The 22,655-nt window shown below is 37.9% G+C and overlaps 1 protein-coding gene across 1 annotated transcript in view; it reads left to right on the forward strand.

Annotated features, from left to right (window-relative positions):
- Nucleotides 1–3,161: 3,161 nt before the first annotated feature.
- The window catches only part of LOC126284215 (phenoloxidase 2-like), a 112,744-nt gene continuing 93,250 nt past the window's right edge, over nucleotides 3,162–22,655 (forward strand). Inside the window, exons 1-2 of the mRNA XM_049982986.1 lie at nucleotides 3,162–3,984; nucleotides 21,388–21,600. Coding sequence (XP_049838943.1) covers nucleotides 3,925–3,984; nucleotides 21,388–21,600 — 273 coding nt within the window. The 5' untranslated portion in view covers nucleotides 3,162–3,924. The remainder of the gene's footprint in view (nucleotides 3,985–21,387; nucleotides 21,601–22,655) is intronic.

The raw sequence follows: 22,655 nt of genomic DNA on the forward strand, positions 1-22,655 counted from the left end.
AGGAAACATTCCACACACACAACTAAAGAAAAGATCTTATGTGGACATGTGACTGGAAACACTTAATTTCCATGTTAGAGCTCATTTTAGTTTCTTCCACCTACGCTCAATGGAGCACGTTATCACGATTTCATACGGGATACTCTACCTGTGCTGCTAGAACATGTGCCTTTACAAGTACGACACAACATGTTATTCATGGACATTTCAGTCGAAGTGTTCGTACGCTTCTCAACAACAGATTCGGTGACCGATGGATTGGTAGAGGCGGACCAATTCCATGGCCTCCACGCTCTGCTGACCTCAACCCTCTTGACTTTCATTTATGGGGGCATTTGAAAGCTCTTGTCTACGCAACCCCGGTACCAAATGTAGAGACTCTTCGTGCTCGTATTGTGGACGGCTGTGATACAATACGCCATTCTCCAGGGTTGCGTCAGCGCATCAGGTATTCCATGCGACGGAGGGTGGATGCATGTATCCTCGCTAACGGAGGACATTTTGAACATTTCCTGTAACAAAGTGTTTGAAGTCACGCTGGTACGTTCTGTTGCTGTGTGTTTCCATTCCATGATTAATGTGATTTGAAGAGAAGTAATAAAATGAGCTCTAACATGGAAAGTAAGCGTTTCCGGACACATGTCCACATAACATATTTTCTTTCTTTGTGAGTGAGGAATGTTTCCTGGAAGTTTGGCCGTACCTTTTTGTAACACCCTGTATAGCTGTTACATTTTTTACCTACACCAAATGGATTGTGTGTATCTTTCCAGTGTGCTAAAACAGTGTGTTTTTCGTTTATTAGTGCTTAATTCCTTTTTCATTCATTAGCTTTATAGTTTAAATTTCAAGTATTTACACAGTTTGTTTTGCAGCCTCGAGAAATGTCAATACTAGCACTACTGGTTACCATTACGCTTGCTGTAAACATTATAAGGGAGAGCTACAATATATAAAAGACAACGGACTTGAGTACAGCTGTCTAATAGATGTGCCCTATCATTTACATTAAAACGTATAGTTAATATTACGGTACATCACTCAGTTCAAGTTAAATACTTCAACAATGCATGTAACTGTTTCATAAATAACTCAGTCATCCAATGTGAGTCCAGTGTATTGTGGTTACTATGGAATTCTCAAATTCTACACCATAAGCTTTCAGATGCTACTCACTGAAAAAATGGCAACACCGGTCTGCACTTCTCAGAGTAGTTCGCGGTTCCCGGGTAGCTACAAATTCTAACGTTAATCTCTTATTCAATGTGGCACACCCGCGCTTAAACTACGGAAATGACTCGCAGCCACGTTGTCACAATTCGCTGCTAAGCAGTCAAGCTGCCTTACTGCAAGCACGAGTCGCACGCGATCCATTACATTACCCGGAATTTCCGTGCGATCAATGACTGATCGCTTCGATATGCCACACATGTGGGATCTGCGATGCAATCGGTCCGTCGCTCGTCTGCGGTGTGTTTAATAATCACCATCACTATTTCGTCTAATTTTCGAGCTTTAGCTCGTCCTGCGGTCTAGTGACGTCTATTGGCACTACCTCCACAACAGGTCTTGCCACGTATATTTGTTCAGGCGATCACAATTACATCTGTTTAACAGGATTTATTTCGTTTGCTGGATATTCAATTCCCAATAAATTTTCTTCCTTGTGTCAGCTAATCGTTATCCTATTGTCTTAATGATGATTAAAACTAGTACAGTTTTGTACCGTACGTTATTTTAATATGTGAACAGTGGTCGACATGCTCATTTGTATTGCTCTTGGTAAATTATTATAGCCTCTAATAACCAGATAAAACATTGTATTGTGTTTAATGTCGAATCATGTTTTTGAAGGACAATGTTTTCGCTCTTGTTAGCCACACATGAAAAATCACGATAAATTTCTATTTATGGTATCCATAAACAGTGTATGAGAAGTCTTTTTGTAAATTAGTTTGTACGGTGGTAGGATTTATTACCATTTCCACCCGTGTTTCACGGAAATCAAAAGTTCAAGCCCACCAAAAACACAGCTTGTAGTTTCGGCAACTTTTTAGTTTCTCAAGATCGCTCGCTGGCGCGTCTTCTGAGTCAAGTGCTACGTGGTTGTTTGAGCAACACTCGATAAGCCCCATGGCATCGATCTCTGTGGCGAATAGGGAAATTTCGAGCTCGTTCGAAAGTGAGTATCGTCTGTCGACCTCGTATAAAGGTAACTTAATTACCAAAAGTTGAAGGATGTGATTACATTGTTGACCCCGACAAATTTTCATTTTTTACAACACTGTTTCTCTAAACACACACTGTGAAAAACACTACGATACTTGTCCAATTCCTGAGCTGCCATTGTTGTAACAATAACGAATGACAGTTTGTATTAATGCCACATCTTAATAGCGGCATCTAACGGTTGTTGTACAGTTCGACCCTTGCGTTATTTGAGTTTTCGGAAAAGAATGACTTTCGACGGCCGCCTCGAATCTCTCAGAGTAACAGTTTTTGTTGTAGTTTCCCGTATTGTTTAATTACTTTTCTAAACTATTTAATTCGCTCGGGTAGTTCGAAGTACGTAACACTTCATTATAATTTCTCAATTGCATCGACAGTTGATACGAAAAAACTAAAATGATATAAAGGCCAGTTAACACGCGGAGCTGGTAGCTCTATAAAAATCCTACGTAAAATCTGCGCATTTGCGTAACGCAAATGGCTCGCGAAATCCGGCATACAACCGGCGGCTGAGCGGAAACCGTACGAGTCTAATGATCGCACGGTAGCTCCCCGTATCATTGTCTAACTTCACCCTAATGTCAAGCAGAATTTTTTGTAGAAGTTCTAAATACACTTCTGTCCTTAGTGATGTACATTTTAAGAGTTTTTTTCACAACGATCTACTGTTATAAAAGGATATGGCAGCAATATAGTGGTACGAGTTCGGTGAAATACTTCGCAATATTTTTCGTGCGATATATGTGCAATACTCTCAACTCTCTGATGTACTTTTCGTACAGCTAGGTATTTAGTCAGCATTGGTTCTAACATCCTCATAATGAACCAAAGGCTGTATTGTAGTATTTAAATCAATATTTTACTTCCAGACAGTGAAAAAGTGTATAGAGACACATATATCAGCAAGGAAGATTTCTTTTCCTATTAGATAGTAAATTGGCATTTGTTTATTTAAGGATTTGAACTTTACTACACCCACCTGCTTTCCTTCCCGCACAGATCATCCTAATTTGCTGTCAGTCAAGTATTGCCCACAATGACTCATCCATAAAATCTTACATACAGATGAAAGAAAAAGTCTGTGACACAAGCCCAAGACTGAACTATCAGCCGGAGAAATGCATTTTTTTTATTTCATCAATAAACAGATTAAAGGATAATTAAATACGCAGTGCACAGGAATCACTTGAAGTGAAATGAGGTATCATTTGGATATACACATATCTATGAAACATGAAAAATTACTCTGCAGACTAGCCGCTCTAATCTTGAAAAAATATTGAAAGGAAATCATATTCTCAAATTTAATTTGCATTTTTGTATAAAGAACTCCATGTTCTCAAAGAACTGCCAGAAGCAAGGGTTATGGATGTGCAAAAATCCTGTTGTAGCAGTTAATTATCTTTGTGAAAAAGGCATGTGAAGTTCCTGGGATTCAATAAGATTATACTATGCTAGTTTGTAGAACACAGCTTTGGTGTTCATAAATGAATTCCAGTACAGTAAATGTTGCTTCAGAATGCAGTCCTACTGATACACTTTTAATCTGTGTGTTTAACACATTGCAACACTACATGGTGAGGCAGTACAAGTGCCTGGTCTTGCTCAAGATGAACCTTGGCTCTTCTCCCATGTTTGCTCTTGCGAGGCAGCATATAAACTGTAGGCCAGTACTGCAGCAGGGTAAACACCAACATGGAAGCCAGGCTGCTGCTGGGCTTCTCACTGCTGTGGCTGTTTGGCCACCATGTGCAGGTAAGATGCTATGACATAGTAAAGTTACATGCTCCTCTTAAACTGTATTATTTATTTATTCACACATTGTATTCTGTGAATTCTGTCATGAATGGAAGCCTTCATGGAGGTGGAAGAATTTAAGTTGTACATTAACAATCAAGAGCAGCCACTTCAGGTTCTTCTAAGTGTACTAGCAAGAAATTATGTCCATTTCCAATCTTCTCACACAGATAATTATTGATTGATTGATTTTTATTTGGTTCTGTAAAATTACATTTTGTACAAAGATTGTACTGTAAAAATAGGACAAGTCAATGAATACAATATTATATGGGCAAAAATAGAAGAAAAACAAACAATACTGTAAACAATTTGAGTACAAGACATACAGTATAATACACAAGATTTAAAAAAAAAAACAGTACCGGTACTGCAAACAACATACTTAAAAGGTATACAATATCACATACAAATTACATCATTTATAATGTAATACATGTATAAAAATCTTATAGTTCTAGAAATTCATTTAAATGTTATGCAATATGGTTTATGAGGGACTGTTTCAGTTTCCTCATTTTAATACATGAGGGTTGTCAATGTCCTTTTTTATATTCAGTGGAAGCTTATTGTAAATTCTTATTCAGGTCTGGATAACTCCTTTCTGTATTATATTGAGATTAGCTGAGTCTTTATGAGGCTTTGCTTTTGCCTTTATTTTATTTTATTTATTGAGTCCTTTGACCATATGTAGTACAGTGTACAGGATGATATTGGACTTATTACTAAGTTCAAAATGATACATATTTAAATAATCATTTTTCAACATGCTACCAATTTCAATAGTTGTAGTTCTTACAAGGATACAATGTTACAAATTACAGTAGCTTTAGTTCTTAACAGTTATTCTGGTCCAAGTATTCCCTTACTGAGTAGAAACAGTGGTACTGTAGATATTCTCTGACAGATCTTTCAAAAGCATGTGTTTAGACTCTGAATATCACAGTAACTTTGGAAAAGATGTTTATTGTAATTACGAATATCGTCAATGAGTAGAGGTGCTGACTTGTGAATGCCAGTATCCCAAGTGTCTTGAACAGGTGCCTAAAGGATGTCTGATGTAAAACAGCACACATCAGCCTCACAGCCCGTTTTTGTATTTTGAAAACCTTTTTCTACTTTTACTGCCTTTTCCCACAATATTATGCCATAAGATATCAGGGAGTGGAAATGTGCAAAATATAACAAAATTATTATTTCCCTGTCAACAAAGGGTAAAACAGCTCTTAGTGCAAAATGTTTTGATGTTAATTTCCTGTGCAGATAATCAATATGTTAATTCCATTTAAAATTATTATCCATTCGTGCTCCTGGAAATCTTATATGTAAAGATTAATTTATTTTATGACCATTGATAACTTTCAAGGGCTTGAAGCTTGTTATTTGCTGTCTGAGACGGCATTAAATTAATTTTTGATAGATTTTATGATAGATTATTTCCTGCAAACCACTTGTATACTTGTTGTGTTTTTGTTTTAGTTGTATGAGAACTGCTTCTAGATTTCTGTGTACTGTATATGTGTATTAGGAGAAAAACAGCATTTTTAAACAATCTACTACCTATTCTCTGATATTACTCAGATGTTGTTATTAGCTCATACTTCAAACACAGAATTTACTTTTTACTAACCGTGATCAGATATTCATATACTGACAATGTTAAGACCCAGCCTGTTCTCATTGATCTCTACTTCTGGAATCTGTTCCCATTGATCTCTACTTCCGGAACCTGCAAGTCATTTTTATTTGTGAAGAACTACAAACATTAGAGTTGTACAGAATTTACATGCACGTGGCCTCAGTTCTACAATTTGTGGTGTCTGAGAAAACAGACCAATAAAAATCAATCAATCAGTCAAATTCCAAATATTCTGATATATTGCAGGAGTGCGTAATGATGTACCATGTTGTTTTACTTTTGTTCCTGAAAACTGTGCATGATGTCTGTCTGTAAAATGTTATAGATTATTGTGCCAGAATATAAAATTTCATTCTCAACCCTAGATAGGTAAGCATATTCTATGAGGAAGAAATTACTTTTACTTTTAGTAAAGTGTTTGTACATTACAGAGTCCATCCTAAATTCATTTTTGTTATCAACTGCAAACACCATTTAGAAATATAAAGTGTAGTGGCATATAAGTATAGGAACCCCAAAGTCTCTGAAGAAGCTTCCACAAGATGTTTGATTTTCAATTTTACGTAATATTCTTGTGCCACACTTCTATACAACACAGTATGCTAGCAATCCTTTCTGCAAGTCAGTCCAATGAGAGATACTTCTGAGTGCAAAGTGGGCAACCCTGACCTTTTTGGTTAAGTTATCCACATGTTGGAGCCACCCCAGTTTATTTTGCTGACCAGAAACTTAACACATGTGGCGTCATCCAGCCTCTTCCCATTCTCTACTTTTGGAACCTGTTCCCATTGATCTCTACTTTCAGAACCTGTAAGTCAATTTTATAAGAGTTAAACTGTTTGATGTGAAACAGTTGTGGGCCTGCTCCATTTTCTCCTGGCTGCTTCTGGTGTGAATGTGTTTGCGAGCTTTATCAAAATATAGCTTACTTGTTTCATTGAGCAGCCTACTGGATACCTGTATATTAAGTATTGATACAGGTCTGATAATTTCCCATATTGTGATTGGTAGTATAGTCTCTGCACCACCTTTAAATCTTATCAAGATCTGACTGAATATTTATGCAGCTTCTCTCAGATAGTACTTGATTACAGATAGCTGCACCATCTGCAAAAAGCCTGATTTTACTATCAGTATTGTCTGCAAGATCATTAATATACAACATAAGCAGCAAGGGTCCCTACCCGCTTCCCTGGGGCACACCTGAAGTTACTTTTACATCTGAGAAACATGCTGTATCCTTCTTACCAAAAAGTCCTCTATCCAGTCACAAATTTTACTTGGTACCCCATATGATTGTACTATTGACAATAAATGTAGGTGCATTATTGAGTCAAATGCTTTTCATCAGAGTCGATTCTAGAAGTCAGTCAAGGGGGATACTATTGGGGGGGGAGGGGGTTGGGGGGAATGGAAAATCACTTAACAAAAGGAGAGTCCTCCGCTGACAAATTGGTAAAATTTGGTGATGCTTAAAGTAATTTTTGGTAACTGTTTTGGAGTTTGGAGTAAAAAAAAAAAACTTATTTTAACATGGGAGATTTTATAAATTACATAATCCATAAGCTTAACTTCAAGTGAACTGAGGTTTTCTCTAAAGTTTTTGGTTATGTCAGGAGATGCTTCTGGTGGGCGATAGAGGGGTCCAATTATTATTTTATGCCCACTCCCCGATACTGAGTCTTGCCCAAACAATCTCACATGCAGCTTCAGTTTCTATCTTGGTGGATTTGAATTTTTTGTCTACAAATACACCACTTCCATTTCCAATTTGCCTATCCTTTTGATATACACTTAAATTTTCCCCAAAAATCTCACTGCTATCAAATTCAGGTTTCAACCAGCTTTCAGTTCCTAGTATTATGTGAGCTTCACTACTTTTCATGAGCATTTCAAACTCTGGCACTTGACTGCAAATGCTTCAGCAGTTTACCATTAGGATTTTTATGGTCTCACCTTTGGGAGGCATTTGTTTTGATCTTACACTGATACCTCTGGGTTTCCTACAGTTATCATTATCTGGGTTGGATAGATAATTGCCTCATCTAAAAAAAACCTTGTGCACTCCCCACACACAGTCACCTACCTGACTAGGAGCCTCTGATGTGTAGTGCACACCTGACCTATTTAGAAGGACACTACAGTTCTCAACACTATGGCGCAAATCCAGGAAGTCACAGTCTAGCATGTCACTGAACCTTCAAAGTCTCTGGTTCAGTCTTTTCACTCAACTCAGAACCAAAGGACCACAATCAGTTCTGGGGACAATGCTCCAAATTGTGACCTTTGTTGAAACCCCACATGCAAGGCTGTCTTCTCAACCTTCTCTGCCAGTCACTGGAATGACCTCGTAACCCAGATGACAGGCATAATTTTTTCCAGTGTATGCCACATTCTGCAGTTGGTTCCCCCTGTTCTCTCAATGGCTGCTGGAATAGTCTCCTCAACATCTTGAATGAGGCCCCCATACATACACAATGTTTAAAAGTGTACTTAAGGAGAGAACTCTGAGAGGAGATTAAAAACTGACCAATGGGTAAAAATCATAGGCTTTATTAAACACAGTCTTCCAGCTTTTTTAGTCCCACTTTCCCTTGAAAGAAACTAGTGAAAAAGGTACATAAGAAGCAAAGACAAGCAGTTGATAACACATGAAATTAAAATATTTTGTGCCAAGAAAAGAGAATTCTACTTAGTTTAGTGGACAAATGCAATCAAAGTTTAAAACTCACTTATCACAAATATTCTAAAATCCTCCACCCTATCATCAAAGGGTGATATATTCATTTCCCAAAACATGTATTCCTTAATGGCATGTTTTAAAATGTTATTTGGTTGAGTTTTGAATCATGCAGTCACAATACAAGACAAAAACATAATTTCCATGTCAGCTATGAATGTTTGTCTAGGTTTCAGATTAGGGTTCATGTGCAAAGATCTTTAAAAAGTCCCTTCCTGACATAAATTGAAAACCCTGTAAATTTAAAAGAAAATACAAGCGTATTCCACCAACCACTCCATCTACAGCTTATCTACTCATCTAGATCCAAGGATTGAAGATTCCTTGGAACTGCATGACAAGGAGCGAAGCTCATTGTAAATTGGGAGTATCAGTGTGATCATGTATGTATTCAGGGATATACCAAGTGCATGATGATATAGGCCACTGCCAGGAGTGTAGACAAAGAGAGGGCACAAAAACTGTCCAAAAATAAAGATAAAATCAAGAAACATCATTTAAGAATTACCAAGGAAGATATGCAAATTTTTCTATCTCTTTATGAAAAGATGCCTTTCTTGTGGATGGCTGATTTGGGGGAGGGGACTAAATGGCGAGGTCATCGCACACCTTTCCCAGTGACTGACACTGTTCTCAGTCATTTCATCCAAGTAGCACAATAAAGATATTATTGCTACTGGACAGACTTCTACTTCTGATGCAGTTTATGTGACTGATTCACACAATTACCTCCTACACAGCTCACTCATGTTCAGCATGGAGCTGTTAATGCTACTTGATTGTGGAACTGTAGGATCTTAAAGGTCGGCGAGTACATGCTGAAACAGATATGCTATTTGAACAAAGGCTTTCAATTTTTGTCAAGGGAGGAGTAATAATAATTTATGAGGAGCAAATAAAATCTATGTATTGTTTTACTTTCAGTTTTTTTAAATTTATACATTTTGTAATTTATGTGCAACATAGTATTTGATTAGAATATAACAGAGGGAAACGTTCCACATGGGAAAAATATATCTAAAAACAAAGAAGCTGTAACTTAACAAACGAAGTGTGGTATGTTGATAGAGACACGAAAAACAATAAAAAACACACACACAAATTTCAAGCTTTCGCAACCCAAGGTTGCTTCATCAGGAAAGAGGGAAGGAGATGGAAAGACGAAAGGATGTGGGTTTTAAGGGAGAGGGTAAGAAGTCATTCCAATCCCGGTAGTGGAAAGACTTACCTTAGGGGGAAAAAGGACAGGTATACACTTGCACACACACACACACACACACACACACACACACACACACACACACACACACACACACATGCACATATCCGTCCGCACATATACACACACAGGCAGGCCTGTAATGAATAATGAATTTTTGTAATAATGAATTTTTGTCCATTTGGAAGAGACACTGACTGTTACTTTATTTTAATTCAAAGTTTCCATTGCTTTCATACTTCAGAATGCAACTTAACCTAATCCCAATCTCAGTTGTAGTGGCAGTTACTAAACTGGGTACAGTAATCAATAACATTTATTGTAAAATATTTACTATCCTGATATTTCATTAACTAGATAATGTATATAAATCATGTGCATGTGTTTCTCTCAGAAATCACATGTCAGTCATTTGTGGTTACATCTACATCTACGTGGATACTCTGCAAATCACATTTAAGTGCCTGGCAGGGAGTTTATCGAATCACCTTCACAATTCTTTATTATTCCAATCTCGTATATTGCGTGGAAAGAACGAACACCTATATCTTTCCGTACAAACTCTGATTTCCCTCATTTTTTCATGGTGATCATTTCTTCCTATGTAGGTCGGAGTCAAGAAAATATTTTTGCATTCAGAGGTGACAGTTGGTTTATTTGAGTTTCTTAAGAGGATTCCAGTGCAACAAAAAACACCTTCTTTTGATGACGTCCAGCCCAAATTCTGTATCATTTCAGTGACATTCTCTCCCATATTTCGCGATAATACAAAACATGCTCCCCTTCTTTGAACTTTTTCGATGTACTCCATCAGTCCTACCTGGTAAGGATCCCACACCGTGAAGCAGTATTCTAAAAGAGGACGGCCAAGTGTAGTGTAAGCAGTCTCCTTAGTAGATCTGTTACATTTTATAAGTGTCCTGCCAATAAAACAGTCTTTGGTTAGCCTTCCCCACAACATTTTCTATGTGTTCCTTCCAATTTAAGTTGTTTGTAATTGTAATTACTAGGTATTTAGTTGAATTTAAAGTCTTTAGATTCGACATACTCCTCTGCAGAGACAAAAATTCATTCTTGGAAGAAAAATTGTCCTGTTGATATTTTCTGTGCATTTACAGACTTATTCAGTTATGTAGATCATACAACATTACTACAGAAACTAAAACATTATGACATTTAAGAACTCCCCTTGCACTGTAAGAGTCACATATTAACAATAGAAAACAATGTGTCACTTTGATAAATGAGGCCAATGGAATATAAGTTAGTTAGTTATTTTCACGTTCCTTGGATCGTTTTTCATGATAAATCATCATGATGTGGAATGAGTCATTTTGCATTCATATTGCAAATTAATTTGTACATCTTTTTGTACTCTAAACATCACCATATTATTATTATTATTATTATTATTATTATTTATTTTCTTCCCCCTGAAATAAAAACAAGATATGCAGATTGAGTTAGCAATTCCTACCCACCACCTTTTACACATTACAAACATATCTAAGTACTCAGTGGGAAAACATTAAATACAATATCCATCAAGGGATCAGCTTCTGTTCTTGACCTATGTAAGTGATTTAACGCAGACATTGGAGGACTGTCCAAAAACTGTGATTCTAGCTTATGATACAAATGCACTAATAATAAATTTCACTCTCTGTATATCATATCACCTCCAAATTTAATAATGTAAATTTCTTACTACACTATATACATACAGTATGTAAAATTTAGTTACTAGCTATTGTTCCAGGTGTTGCATTTGTAGCACCTAGTGGTGTATTTACAGGTTCCAGAAGTAAACATCTATGGGCATACACTAAATGAAACTTCATGTGCGAAATTTGTAGGCATACAGACAGATAAAAAAATTGATGTACCAGTATGACGTGGACAATTTAACTAAAAAGCTCAGTTCTGCCTCTTTTAAATTTCCTCTCATTGTGTTGTTCTGCAGATACAAGTGCTATAGTAGAGTCAGTGAGAAAGGTCCCCAATAGTTGGCAATGCTTTCAACTGTGAAATGCAAATAGCTGCAGCAAAAACAATAGTCATTTATAGAGCTGTGACAACACTAAGATGTTGCCATAGAGATGTATACAAACTCGAATTATGTGATTGGTTGAAGTACATTGACATCTTTATGCATATTCCACAAGCCACTATGATGCCTGGCAGTGTATCTTGTACCACTACTAATAATTTCTTTTCCAGTTCCACTTGCAAATTAAGCAGGGGAAAAATGACAGTGTGTATACCTCCATACAAGCCTTAATTTCTCTTATCTTGTTTTTGTGTTCCTTGCGCAAAATGTACACTGATGGCAGTAGACTCATTCTCCAATCAGCTGCAAATGCTGCTTCTAAAACTTTTCTCAATAGTGTTTTGAGAAAAGAATGTTGTCTTCCCTCCAGAAATTTCTATGAATTCACAAATCACCTCCATCAATCTCACATTTTGATCAAACCTACCAGTAACAAATCTAAGAGCATGCCTCTGAATTATTTCAATGTATTTCTTATTTCTTTAACCTGACTTCGATCCCAAATTCTGAAGCAGTACTCAAGACTGGGTCACACTGGTGTTTTATACATGGTCTACATTATAGATAAGCTACACTTTCCTAGTATTCTCCCAATAATTCAAAGTCTGCCTGCTAAATCAAAGGCTTCCCTGCTATCATTCTTATGTGCTCGTTCCATTTGATATTGCTTTGTGTCATTACATCTAGATACTTAATCGACATTACTGTGTTAGGCAACAAACCACTAATACTGTGTTTATACAGTACAAGATCGTTATTCCTACTTACTTGCGTTAACTTACATTTTTCTACATTTAAAGCAAGCTGCCATTCATCACAGCAAATAGAAAGTATGTCTAAGTTACCCTGTATCCATCTGTGGTCACTCAGGGACAGTGCTTTCCCGTAACTACAGTGTCTTCAGCAAACTGTCACAGATTGGTGCTTATCCTATCTGTCAGATCATTTATGTGTGTAGAGAACAAGAACTGTCTTATCACACTTTCGTGGGCCTCTCCTGAGGATATCCTTGCCTCTGATGAACACTTGCTGTTGAAGACAGTGTACTGGGATCTGTCACTTAAGAAATCTCATGTATCTGGGAACCGATTCTGTATGCTCAGACCTTCATTAACAGTCTGCAGAATATGGAGCTGCCTGTTATCCTTCCTCCATGGTTCACAGGATATCATGTGAGAAAATGGCAAACTGAGATGCACTCAAGCGATACTTTCTAAACATCTGCGGATTTGAAGACAGAAACTTTTCTGTCACAATGAAATGTATTATATTCAAACTTAGAGTATGTTCAAGAATTCTGCAACAGATCTATGTTAAGGATATTGGTCTGTAATTTTGCAGACCTATTCTTTTGCCTTTCTAATGTAGAAGTCACCTGTACTTTTTTTACAGTCACTTGGGACTTTGAACTGGGCAACAGATTTGCAATAAGAGCAAACTAAGTGCGGGGTCAATGCCATAGAGTAGTCTCTGTAAAACCAAATTGGGATTTCATCTCTTTCAGTTGCTTCTCTAGGGAAGAGGTGCAGTACAAAGTGGTTGTAATTACACTAACAGTGTTCCAAGTACTGCATTGTGGGCTGTATACATCACAGGATGCTGAGAAGCTATTAATTGATGTGCTCATGGAGGATGCTGAAAAAAAAAAAATAGTTTCACTTCCTCCCACCAGGTGAAAATGTGACACTGTAAGCAGTGAGAATGTAAAATGTTTCCTGTTTTTACTTCAGTATGTTGCCTGTCACTTGGCAACGCATGTTGATTTCTTTTGTCAAGTGACACTTGGTGTACAGGGTTAAGAAGGTTGAACTTTTCTGTACAAAATGCAATGACTGTTGAGGAGAAGAAGGTGCGCTGTTGGCAAAGTTGTTTTATCAGAATGGCTTCAGTAGTAGCACTGCATTGTGGGAATATTTGCAACAGAAACAGCTGCAGCGATGCCCCGAGTCAACAACTGGGCTAAAGAATATGGTCAAGAAATATGAAGAAACAAGTGAATTAGATGGTGCAGCAGGGAGAAGGAGGCAGCCCATTCCCATGGCAGTTGCTGGTGAAATTGCTGCAGCTATAGCCAACCTTGCAGCACATGCCTTAAATTCTAAAGCTAGTGTTCGAGCTACATCACGGGAATTGTCCATACTCTGGTCAACAATTCAAAAGATTTTGTGGTGCATTTTAGTCTGGTACCACTTCAAGATTCAGAATTTGCACCAAAGGAAGCCCAAAATTAGGCTTCAACATCATGACGTTGCCCTTCAATCTTTGGCGTACGCGGAAATGGATGACATGTGGCCGGGGAATAGTTCATGGACAGACGAAGCACATTTTACTCAGCACAGTGCCATGGATGCACAGACTCCGCCAGATGTGCAGAAACATCCACTGTACTCAGCTTATGTTACTGTGTGGTGTGGTTTCAGAAGCTCCTTCATACTCGGTCCGTTTTTTCAAGGACGTAACACCTTATGGGCTTGTTAGTTGTAAAGTGACATCCACACATGATGAGGATCTCCTTGTACAATACGATTCCAGTGTTGCAAGAACAAAACACTGTCTACACCACTGTTTTCGTGCAAGGTAGGGTGACACCACATGTTACTTGCCAGGTGGAGGATTCACTTTGAGAAACCTTTGGCTAACAACCACACCATCTCTAGGTAATTTCAAGATGCCTTCCAGATCCCCAACCTAAATCCATGTGACTTCTGGTTATGGGGGTGTATGAAAGGCTGTGTCTATCAGGGATGTATCTGGACTCTTCCTGATCTGTGAGACAGCACAATATATCACTCTAATTACAATATATATGCTGTGAGAAACTGCCGACAGTGCCCTGTTATGGATGCAGCATGTTGCAAAGTCTGGAGACCACAATGAACATATGTTTTAACTTGTGACCATACCCTAATAAACGTGCCAGAACTACCATTACCATGTGTTTAATTATTCCTCCCTTTTCCTGCACACACACACCCCTTTTCCTGCACACACACCACATTCTGATTTCTTACAGTGCCATATTTTCACTGGGAAGCACAATGTGGAACAATGATATTTTTTCAGCATACTCTATGAGCACACCAATTAATAAACATACCTTTGATGTTTCAACATCCTGTGATGTTTGCAGCCTGCACAGTAGCCCTCAAAACACTGTCAGATTAACTATTTTAACTGTAACCACCCAGTGTTATGTCCTCCATATGGGAGCCTGTGCAATGGTCAAATGAACATATGCCTGTATAACCCTCCTGCTGAATGAATTGTTAACATGAAATTTAAGACTACACTTTTCCTTCTGCTGTCTTCTGTTGCCACATAGTCTGGTTGACAAGCGACTGGATAGAAGCCTTCAACCTGGTTAGTGATTTTACTAGGTTGACGGTTTCTATCCCGTCACTTGTCGATGGGTTCTCAGCAAGATCTTTTACTAAGGTGTGAACTGGAAGTTTTTGCATGCTTCGTGCATTAGTCTTTTTATAATCACTTGACTTTTTACTGACTGTTTCCTGTCAACATTTCTGCATTCTTTTTTAACTAAGAGTGCAACGATATCTGCTTCCTTAGCATTTTCTGAATTTTGTTGTTGGATCACAATGGGCTATCTCCATACTTAACTCATGTACTCAGCACATACTTCTCCAGAAAGCAATTTACAGTCAGTTAACATTTTTCCCAATTGAAACTAAATTATGTCCATTCATTGTCAAATTAGGATGCTAACAATTGCTTATCTGCTCCCTTCAGCATAAGTACTTTCCTAACCTTCTTGATGGATTTACTTACGTCAGTGACCATTGTTGCTATGATGACATTATGATCACTGTTTCCTTTCTCTGTACTGAGACTGTTGATAAGCTCAAGCCTGCTTGTAGTTACACAATCTAAAATACACTGATGGAAAAAAAATCGCAGCATCAAAAAGGAGTTCTACGATGCAAATGAAACTTGGTAGGTGTGTTTCTACAACTGAAAGATGATGTCTATTAATATTTTGCGTGAGTTACATAAGAGTGGCACTAATAGCACCACTATGAGGAGGCTAATCTGGTTTGCTTTAAAAACATGCTGTAATGGCCGTGAGTGTTAGTTGCCTTTGAGATTGTATGATATTAGTCAAGAATGCCTTTATGTCAAGCAAGACACTGTTATCAACACTTCATGAGATTAAATGAGGTCATGTAATAGGGCTATGAGCAGCTTAGTATTCGTTCTGCAGTTCTGGTGAAAGATGTGGCAGGAATGTTGCCGCTGTACATGACTGCTGGCAGTGGTAGTCATGAAAATGTATGTCTGCAAGAAGGTCATTGTGTTCATCATGGGGCTTTTGTGCATCATATTGCGTCTGCAGCAGCAATTTGAGCAGCAGTTGGCACCACAGTGATACAACAAACTGTTAAAAGTCGGTTACTTCAAGGCCAGCTCTGAGTCAGACACCCCGCAGCGTGTATTCCACTCACCTCAAACCACTGCCATTTGAGACTTTAGTGGTGTCAAGCGAGAGCTCATTGGAGGGCAGCGTGGAGGTCTGTTGTGTTTTCTAATGAAAGCTCATTGTGCCTCGGAGCCAGTGATGGCCATGTGTTGCTTAGGAGAAGGTCAGTTGAGGGCCTGCAACCAACCTATTTGCATGGTGGACACACTGGGTCTACACCGGGAGTTATGGTCTGGGGTGTAGTTTCATATGATAGCAGAAGCACTCTCGTGGCTATCCCACAGAGCCTGAGAGCAAATTTGTACATGAGTCTGATGATTCGACCTGATCTGCTGCCATTCATGAACAGCATCCCAGAGGGTATTTTCCAGTAGGACAACACTCACTCACATACCATTGTTGTAACCCAACATGCTCTACAGAGTGTTTATAAGTTTCCTTGGCCTGCTCGGTGACCAGATATGTCTCCAGTTGAGCACATACGGGACATCAGCAGATGACAACTACAGCATCATCTGCAACATCCCAAGATTGACCAACTAAGTGCAACAAGTGAGGAATTCCATCCACTAATTGACATCCAGCATCTGTACAACACAATGCATGCATGTTTGCATTCAACTTTCTGACAGTTACACCAGTTATTAATGTACCAGCATTTCACATTTTCAATGACTTATCTTGCGCTTATGTTAACCTGTGATCGTGTAATGTTAATCACTTAAATATGTTATCTAGACATGTGTATTTCCAAAATATGTGCTGTGCTGACAATGACAAAAAAACACTTTCAACAAAAGGTTTGCTTGTGCAAACAATTAAAAACCTGGGGAAGCATATACATGGGGCCATTGACAACAACACAACTTTGAGGAGTGAGCTGTTCAACAGGTGTTGTGCTATGAGTGGGCGAGGGAAATGGATCGATGAAGCTTGAACTTATAGGAAACTTGTAATTCCAATACTTGGAGTATTGGGACTTTACTATTACTTGAAAATAAAGAAATATCTATTCACATTATGAGTCCATGTGAAAGGCACACAAAGGGATTTTATGTTCTGGCTGAAAAGTCTTTAACATGTTATCAGCAGACTCCAGGAAGGAAATCAGAAACTCCAGATGTACATAGTCTAAAGTAAAGTTGTATCTTATTAGCCATACCTTCTGTAACTTACCAAAATATTTGGATTCAGGTATATAAATTCTGGTCATCACTAATGTTCATAGTAAACTGTTCTTATCTTTTTAGTGTACAGTGTATAGACAGCTTATAATGTTCTCTGAAATCAGTTAAGTTACATAACAGTTATATACAATGTTCCACTTAACTGAAGATGCTTTCCACAGTAGGATGTTTGGTTTAATAATAATAATAATTATTATTATTATTGCGTGCATCACTTACAACAATAAACTTGTTTTATGTATTTAACCAAAAAGATGGATATATACAACTACTGACAACATATGCTCATTCAAACTATGCATGAATCTTGGAAGACTCACTCTAGTCGAGTGCCTCATTGGATGCTCATGTAAAATGTGGGCTGCATATTGCCTAACTCACTCTGCAGTGCAAAAGCACCAATTGTGCGTGTGGTATTTGCACATACCTTCTGAACTCTGGAATCTATTGAGCTGTACTAACATCTCTCTAGTATGAAGAAAGCTCAGAACGTTAACAGATTGGTTATCAATTAGTGTGTTGTTCTGAGTTTTTGTGGCTTCATATGCTGGTCTTCTGGATTTGAGTTATTGCCTAGGCCAGTGGTTCCCAACAGATGGTCCGTGGACCCGCAGGGGCCCACGAGCTTTGCCAGAGAGGTCCGCAAGATGCTATTAGAATAAAAAATTTATTAAATGCATTTCGTATGATAAGAGATTTTTTTGTTATGGCCGCTCAATATTTTTTCAATAATGAATATGTCAATGTTTTTTCTAACTACCACAGATAGGAAACATACAAAAAGACTCTTAATTTGGATTTTTTAGGTACTTGATACTGTGATATGACAAGGGGGGGGGGGGGGGGGGGTTCCTCGAGAACATTTTGTTGGGAACCCCTGGCCTAGGCAGTGAGAGTAAATCTTCATGAAGAGGGATTGATTAATTTTTAGAAGCACGTTGACATTGATTGTAAAGAGTCATTTTTCAGTGAAGGTGATTTGGACAGATGTTCAGTAATATCAGAAGCCAGCACATAGGTGCAGATCTGTCACTGTGCCACTAATGGCTCTTGTAGGTACATTCGCATGAATGTCAGCTTCCTTCACATGAGCACTTCTGAACCAGACTGGTGTGCAATGTTCTGCTGCAGGGTATACCAAGGCAAGGGATGCTCCACAGACAACTAATATGCGAGTAGTTACCCTATGAACTACCTGCCAGTCTCCTCACCAGATTTACTTCTACATCTACATCTATACTCTGCAAACCACCATGATGTGCATGGCAGAGGATACATCCCACTGTACCAGTTATTAGGATTACTTCCTGTTCCATTCACATCTGTAGCACAGGAAGTAGGATCCTTAGAATGTCTTATTGTAATTTTCTCCTCATGACCCCTGTGTGCAATACATAGGGGGTTGTAATATAATTCTAAAGTCATCATTTAGAACCAGTTCCTGCAACTTTGTTAATAGACTTTCCGGTATGGTTTACATCTATGTTCAAGAGTTTTCCAGTTCAGTTCCTTCAGTATCTATGTGACATTCTCCAACAGATTAAACAAACCTGTGACCATTTGTGCTGCTCCTCCCTGTAAATGCTCAATGTCCCCTGTTCGTCCTATTTGGTGTGGGTCTCACATACTTGACTAATATTCTGGAACTGGTCAATGAGTGATTTCTAAGCAGTCTGAATTGTAGACTGATTGCACTTCCCCATTATTCTAGCAATAAACTGAAGTCTACAGTTTGCTTTACCCATGACTGAGCCTGTGTGATCATTCCATTTCAAATCCCTACGAAGATTTACTCCCTGGTATTTGTATGAGCTGGCTGATTCCAACAGTGACTCATTGATATTATAATCTTAGGATACTATGTTTTTTCATTTTATTAAGTGCACAATTTTACATTTCTGAACATTTAAAGTAAGTTTTCAATCCTTGCAGCACTTTGGAATCTTATCAAGATCTGACTGAATATTTACACAGCTTGTTTCAGATAGTAATTCACTATAGATTACTGCATCTCTGCAGAAAGTCTGATGTTACTATTAATATTGTCTTTTGGACAGTAAGGCTCCCAACACACTTCCTTGGGGCACACCTGAAATAACTTCTACATCTGTCGGTTACTGTCCATGTAAGATAAGTTGCTGCTTCCATCCTACCAAAAAGTCCTCAGTCCAGTTACAAATTTCACTTGATACCTGTATGATCATACTTTTCACAATAAATGTAGGTGTGGTACTGAGTCAGATGCTTATCAGAAATCAAGAAATACTGCATCTACCTGACTGCCTTGATCCAGAGCTTTCAGTATGTTGTAAGAAAAGTGCAAGTTGGATTTCATGTGACTGATGTTTCCAGAATCCATGCTGCTTGCCACTGAGGAGGTCATTCTATTCAAGATATCTCGTTATATTTGAGCTGAGAATATGTTATAAGTTTCTACAACTAATCAATGTCAGGTATATGGGACAGTAGTTTTGTGAATCACTTCTGCTGCCCCTCTTGAAGATGGTTGTGACCTATGTTTTTTTCCAAGAGCTGGGCAAGGCTTTTCATATGAGGGATCTATGATAGATTATAGGTAGAAGAGGGCTAACTCAGCTGCAAGTTCAGTATATAACTTGACAAGGATTCCTTTGGGCCCTGGAGATTTGTTCAGTTTTGACAATTTCAGCTGTTTCTCAATACCACTGACACTCACACTTATTTAATTCATCTTTTCAGTGGTGCGAGGATTAAATTGGGCCAATTATCCCAGGTTTTTCTTTGTAAAGAACACTTGCAAATGGAGTTAAGCATTTTAGCTTTTGCTGTACTGCCCTCAGTTTCACTTGTCTTGTATCTGAACTTTCTTAACTGTATGGGAAATATGTTTATGGTCTATCAGCATGACACCCATCTATTTTGGCTTATCATTGTATTTGACTATGCCAAGAGGACTTGACTGTGGGCTGATCTTTGTTGCTGCTAGATGATTAGAGAGATAGGAAAGACATACTTTTGTTTCAGAAACATTAGATCTAAGTCTCCGTGTCTGAAAATAATCATAAAGTTTAGTGAGGCTGTTTGTTAGGTGGTCTTCACATTCCAAAAGATCTTCACTCTGGTATGAAATTGAAAGGTTACCTGCATACTGTAATTTCTGGCAGGTCGAGTTTGGCAGGTCTGCTGTGTAGAGATTGAATGACACCAGAGCAAGAACAGAGCTTTCAGGCAAGCTGTCATTGATTACGTTATATATTCTTGTCTTTTCACCTTGGCCTAATTTAAACCACCAATGGCTCAACACGTTGCAAAAGAGGTTACTTAGAGTCTTACAAGATATTGTTTTCATAAATTCCATTATGAGACCCTCATTATGCTCTTCATGGGTGTGCTGCCGGATATGATCGTCTTCAGTACACGATATTTCGGCGATCCATCTGGCCGCCATCTTCAGGTGCGATCGTCAAGACACAATCACACTGGAACTTAATGAACAGTTTTTCTACATTTTGTATGGTTAAGGGTTGTCTCCAGTTCAGTGACCTTAAGTAGAGAAGAGGATTACGGATTAGATTGCAGAGATTTCTTGATTTCAGGAAGCTGTTCTTTTCTTTCTGAGCATTTACTTTACCTGCCAGAACCCTTGAAACTCTCACTAAGTGCCTGGTGATTGTGTCACTTCTTTGTATTGTGGGAAGGATCTTCTCCCAGCTTGAAAATCAGTGTCCAAATTTTTCTACTGGAATGTATGGTGTCAAGGTCCCTGGTTTCTTTGTGCCATTTTTCTCTCCTATGTTCATTAAAGGAATTCATCAGATTTGAAGCTGTCTCCCACTTTCCACTTTCCTTCAATTTATTGTAGGCCTATACTAATATAGCTTCCTATTCAAATGACACTGTTCAGAGTCAACCTGAAAACATGCTCATAATCTGAATTAATGAAGGAAAGTCATGGTATCAGCTAGTGCAAAGGACGTAAGAGACTACAACTTACAGACTTTACATGGAAAGAAGACCTGCTCACTGGTAGGATACCCAGATGATGTTGACAATGTTTTGAAACAATGTATCACTCAAATAATAGAAAACCTATTTCTTTTTGTTTGTTTCAGGCACAGCAGGCGTCACAAGCACAGTCGCAGTCGCAGACATTATCACTAAACACCGCTAGAGGTCGGCTCAGCCTCTCGCAATCACAATCAAGTTCCTTATCATTCAGTGATCCTCAAAACATTCTTCTTATGTTTGACCGCATTGCAGAGCCATTGTTTGTTCCTAAAGGAATAGAAAACAGAATTGTGTTCAATCTCCCAACTGAGTATCTGGTGAGTTTATTGTGAATTAATGACTGAGACCATACTTTAGAGTGTGTCTAATTATATCTATATGTGTATCATGTATAAGGAAATCTTCAGTTTAAATGATTTTTTTTAATGGGCACTTGCCTTCTCTCTGGAAGCTGCAGTATGCAGACACTAATACCCTGTTAATACATGCCTGTCATTTTTAAGAGTGATGATAAAATTGCTCCTCCATTAGTTATTATTTTATTTCTATTATTATTATTGTAGCATTCATGAAATTCTGCTAATGTTTAATACTGGTTTTGTTTAAGGTCTGTAGCATTCTAATTTCTTCTCAGACTTGTCCTTCTTTAGTTTTATAGCTTCCAGTAATGGCACATACTGTGCTTGTAGTAGCCTATGTGCTTTATAGTATGTTTTAAGCAAGTGCCATTTCAAAAATTGTGAATACCCACACCCCATCCACTCACAAATATAACGTACAAAAAGACATTCCAGAAAACACACACACAGTATTAACACAGTCAACAAAATTCTTCTTCGTGTAGTTTTATTGCATAACAATACTAGCGAGGTCAAGTAGAACTTTCAAAGAATACATCTTAAACATTGCAGTTCTCATAATTTTAAATAATTAAGAAATGAATATAACAACAGCAACAAAACATAGAAATGCAACAAAACATAGAAATAATGGGCTGAAATAATATGCTTGTTCAACTGATCCACACAATACATGCTGCACATTTCCATTTTATTGTATCCTCTTTTTAGTATTCATTCATTCAGAAATCATCATGACTTTGGTTTCAAACTGAAAAAGGATGAAAAACTGCTTACTAGTAACAGGATGAATGTGGAACACACTGTTGCTTTAGACTTCTCTATGAAATAAATCAGTTCAGTCTCTTAATAACAGTTTCAGGTATTGTAGAAATGACATGTATTATTTTTCATTTTTATCAGTCCTTTTGACTACAAAAGTGTCTTATGCATAAGACATTGAATGAGTCAGTTTATATGCATGCAGGTAAAAGGGATTTCTATGCATACATATTTGAAATTACAGATAATAT

This window comes from Schistocerca gregaria, chromosome 8 (assembly GCF_023897955.1).
Source record: "Schistocerca gregaria isolate iqSchGreg1 chromosome 8, iqSchGreg1.2, whole genome shotgun sequence".
Lineage (NCBI taxonomy): Eukaryota > Metazoa > Arthropoda > Insecta > Orthoptera > Acrididae > Schistocerca > Schistocerca gregaria.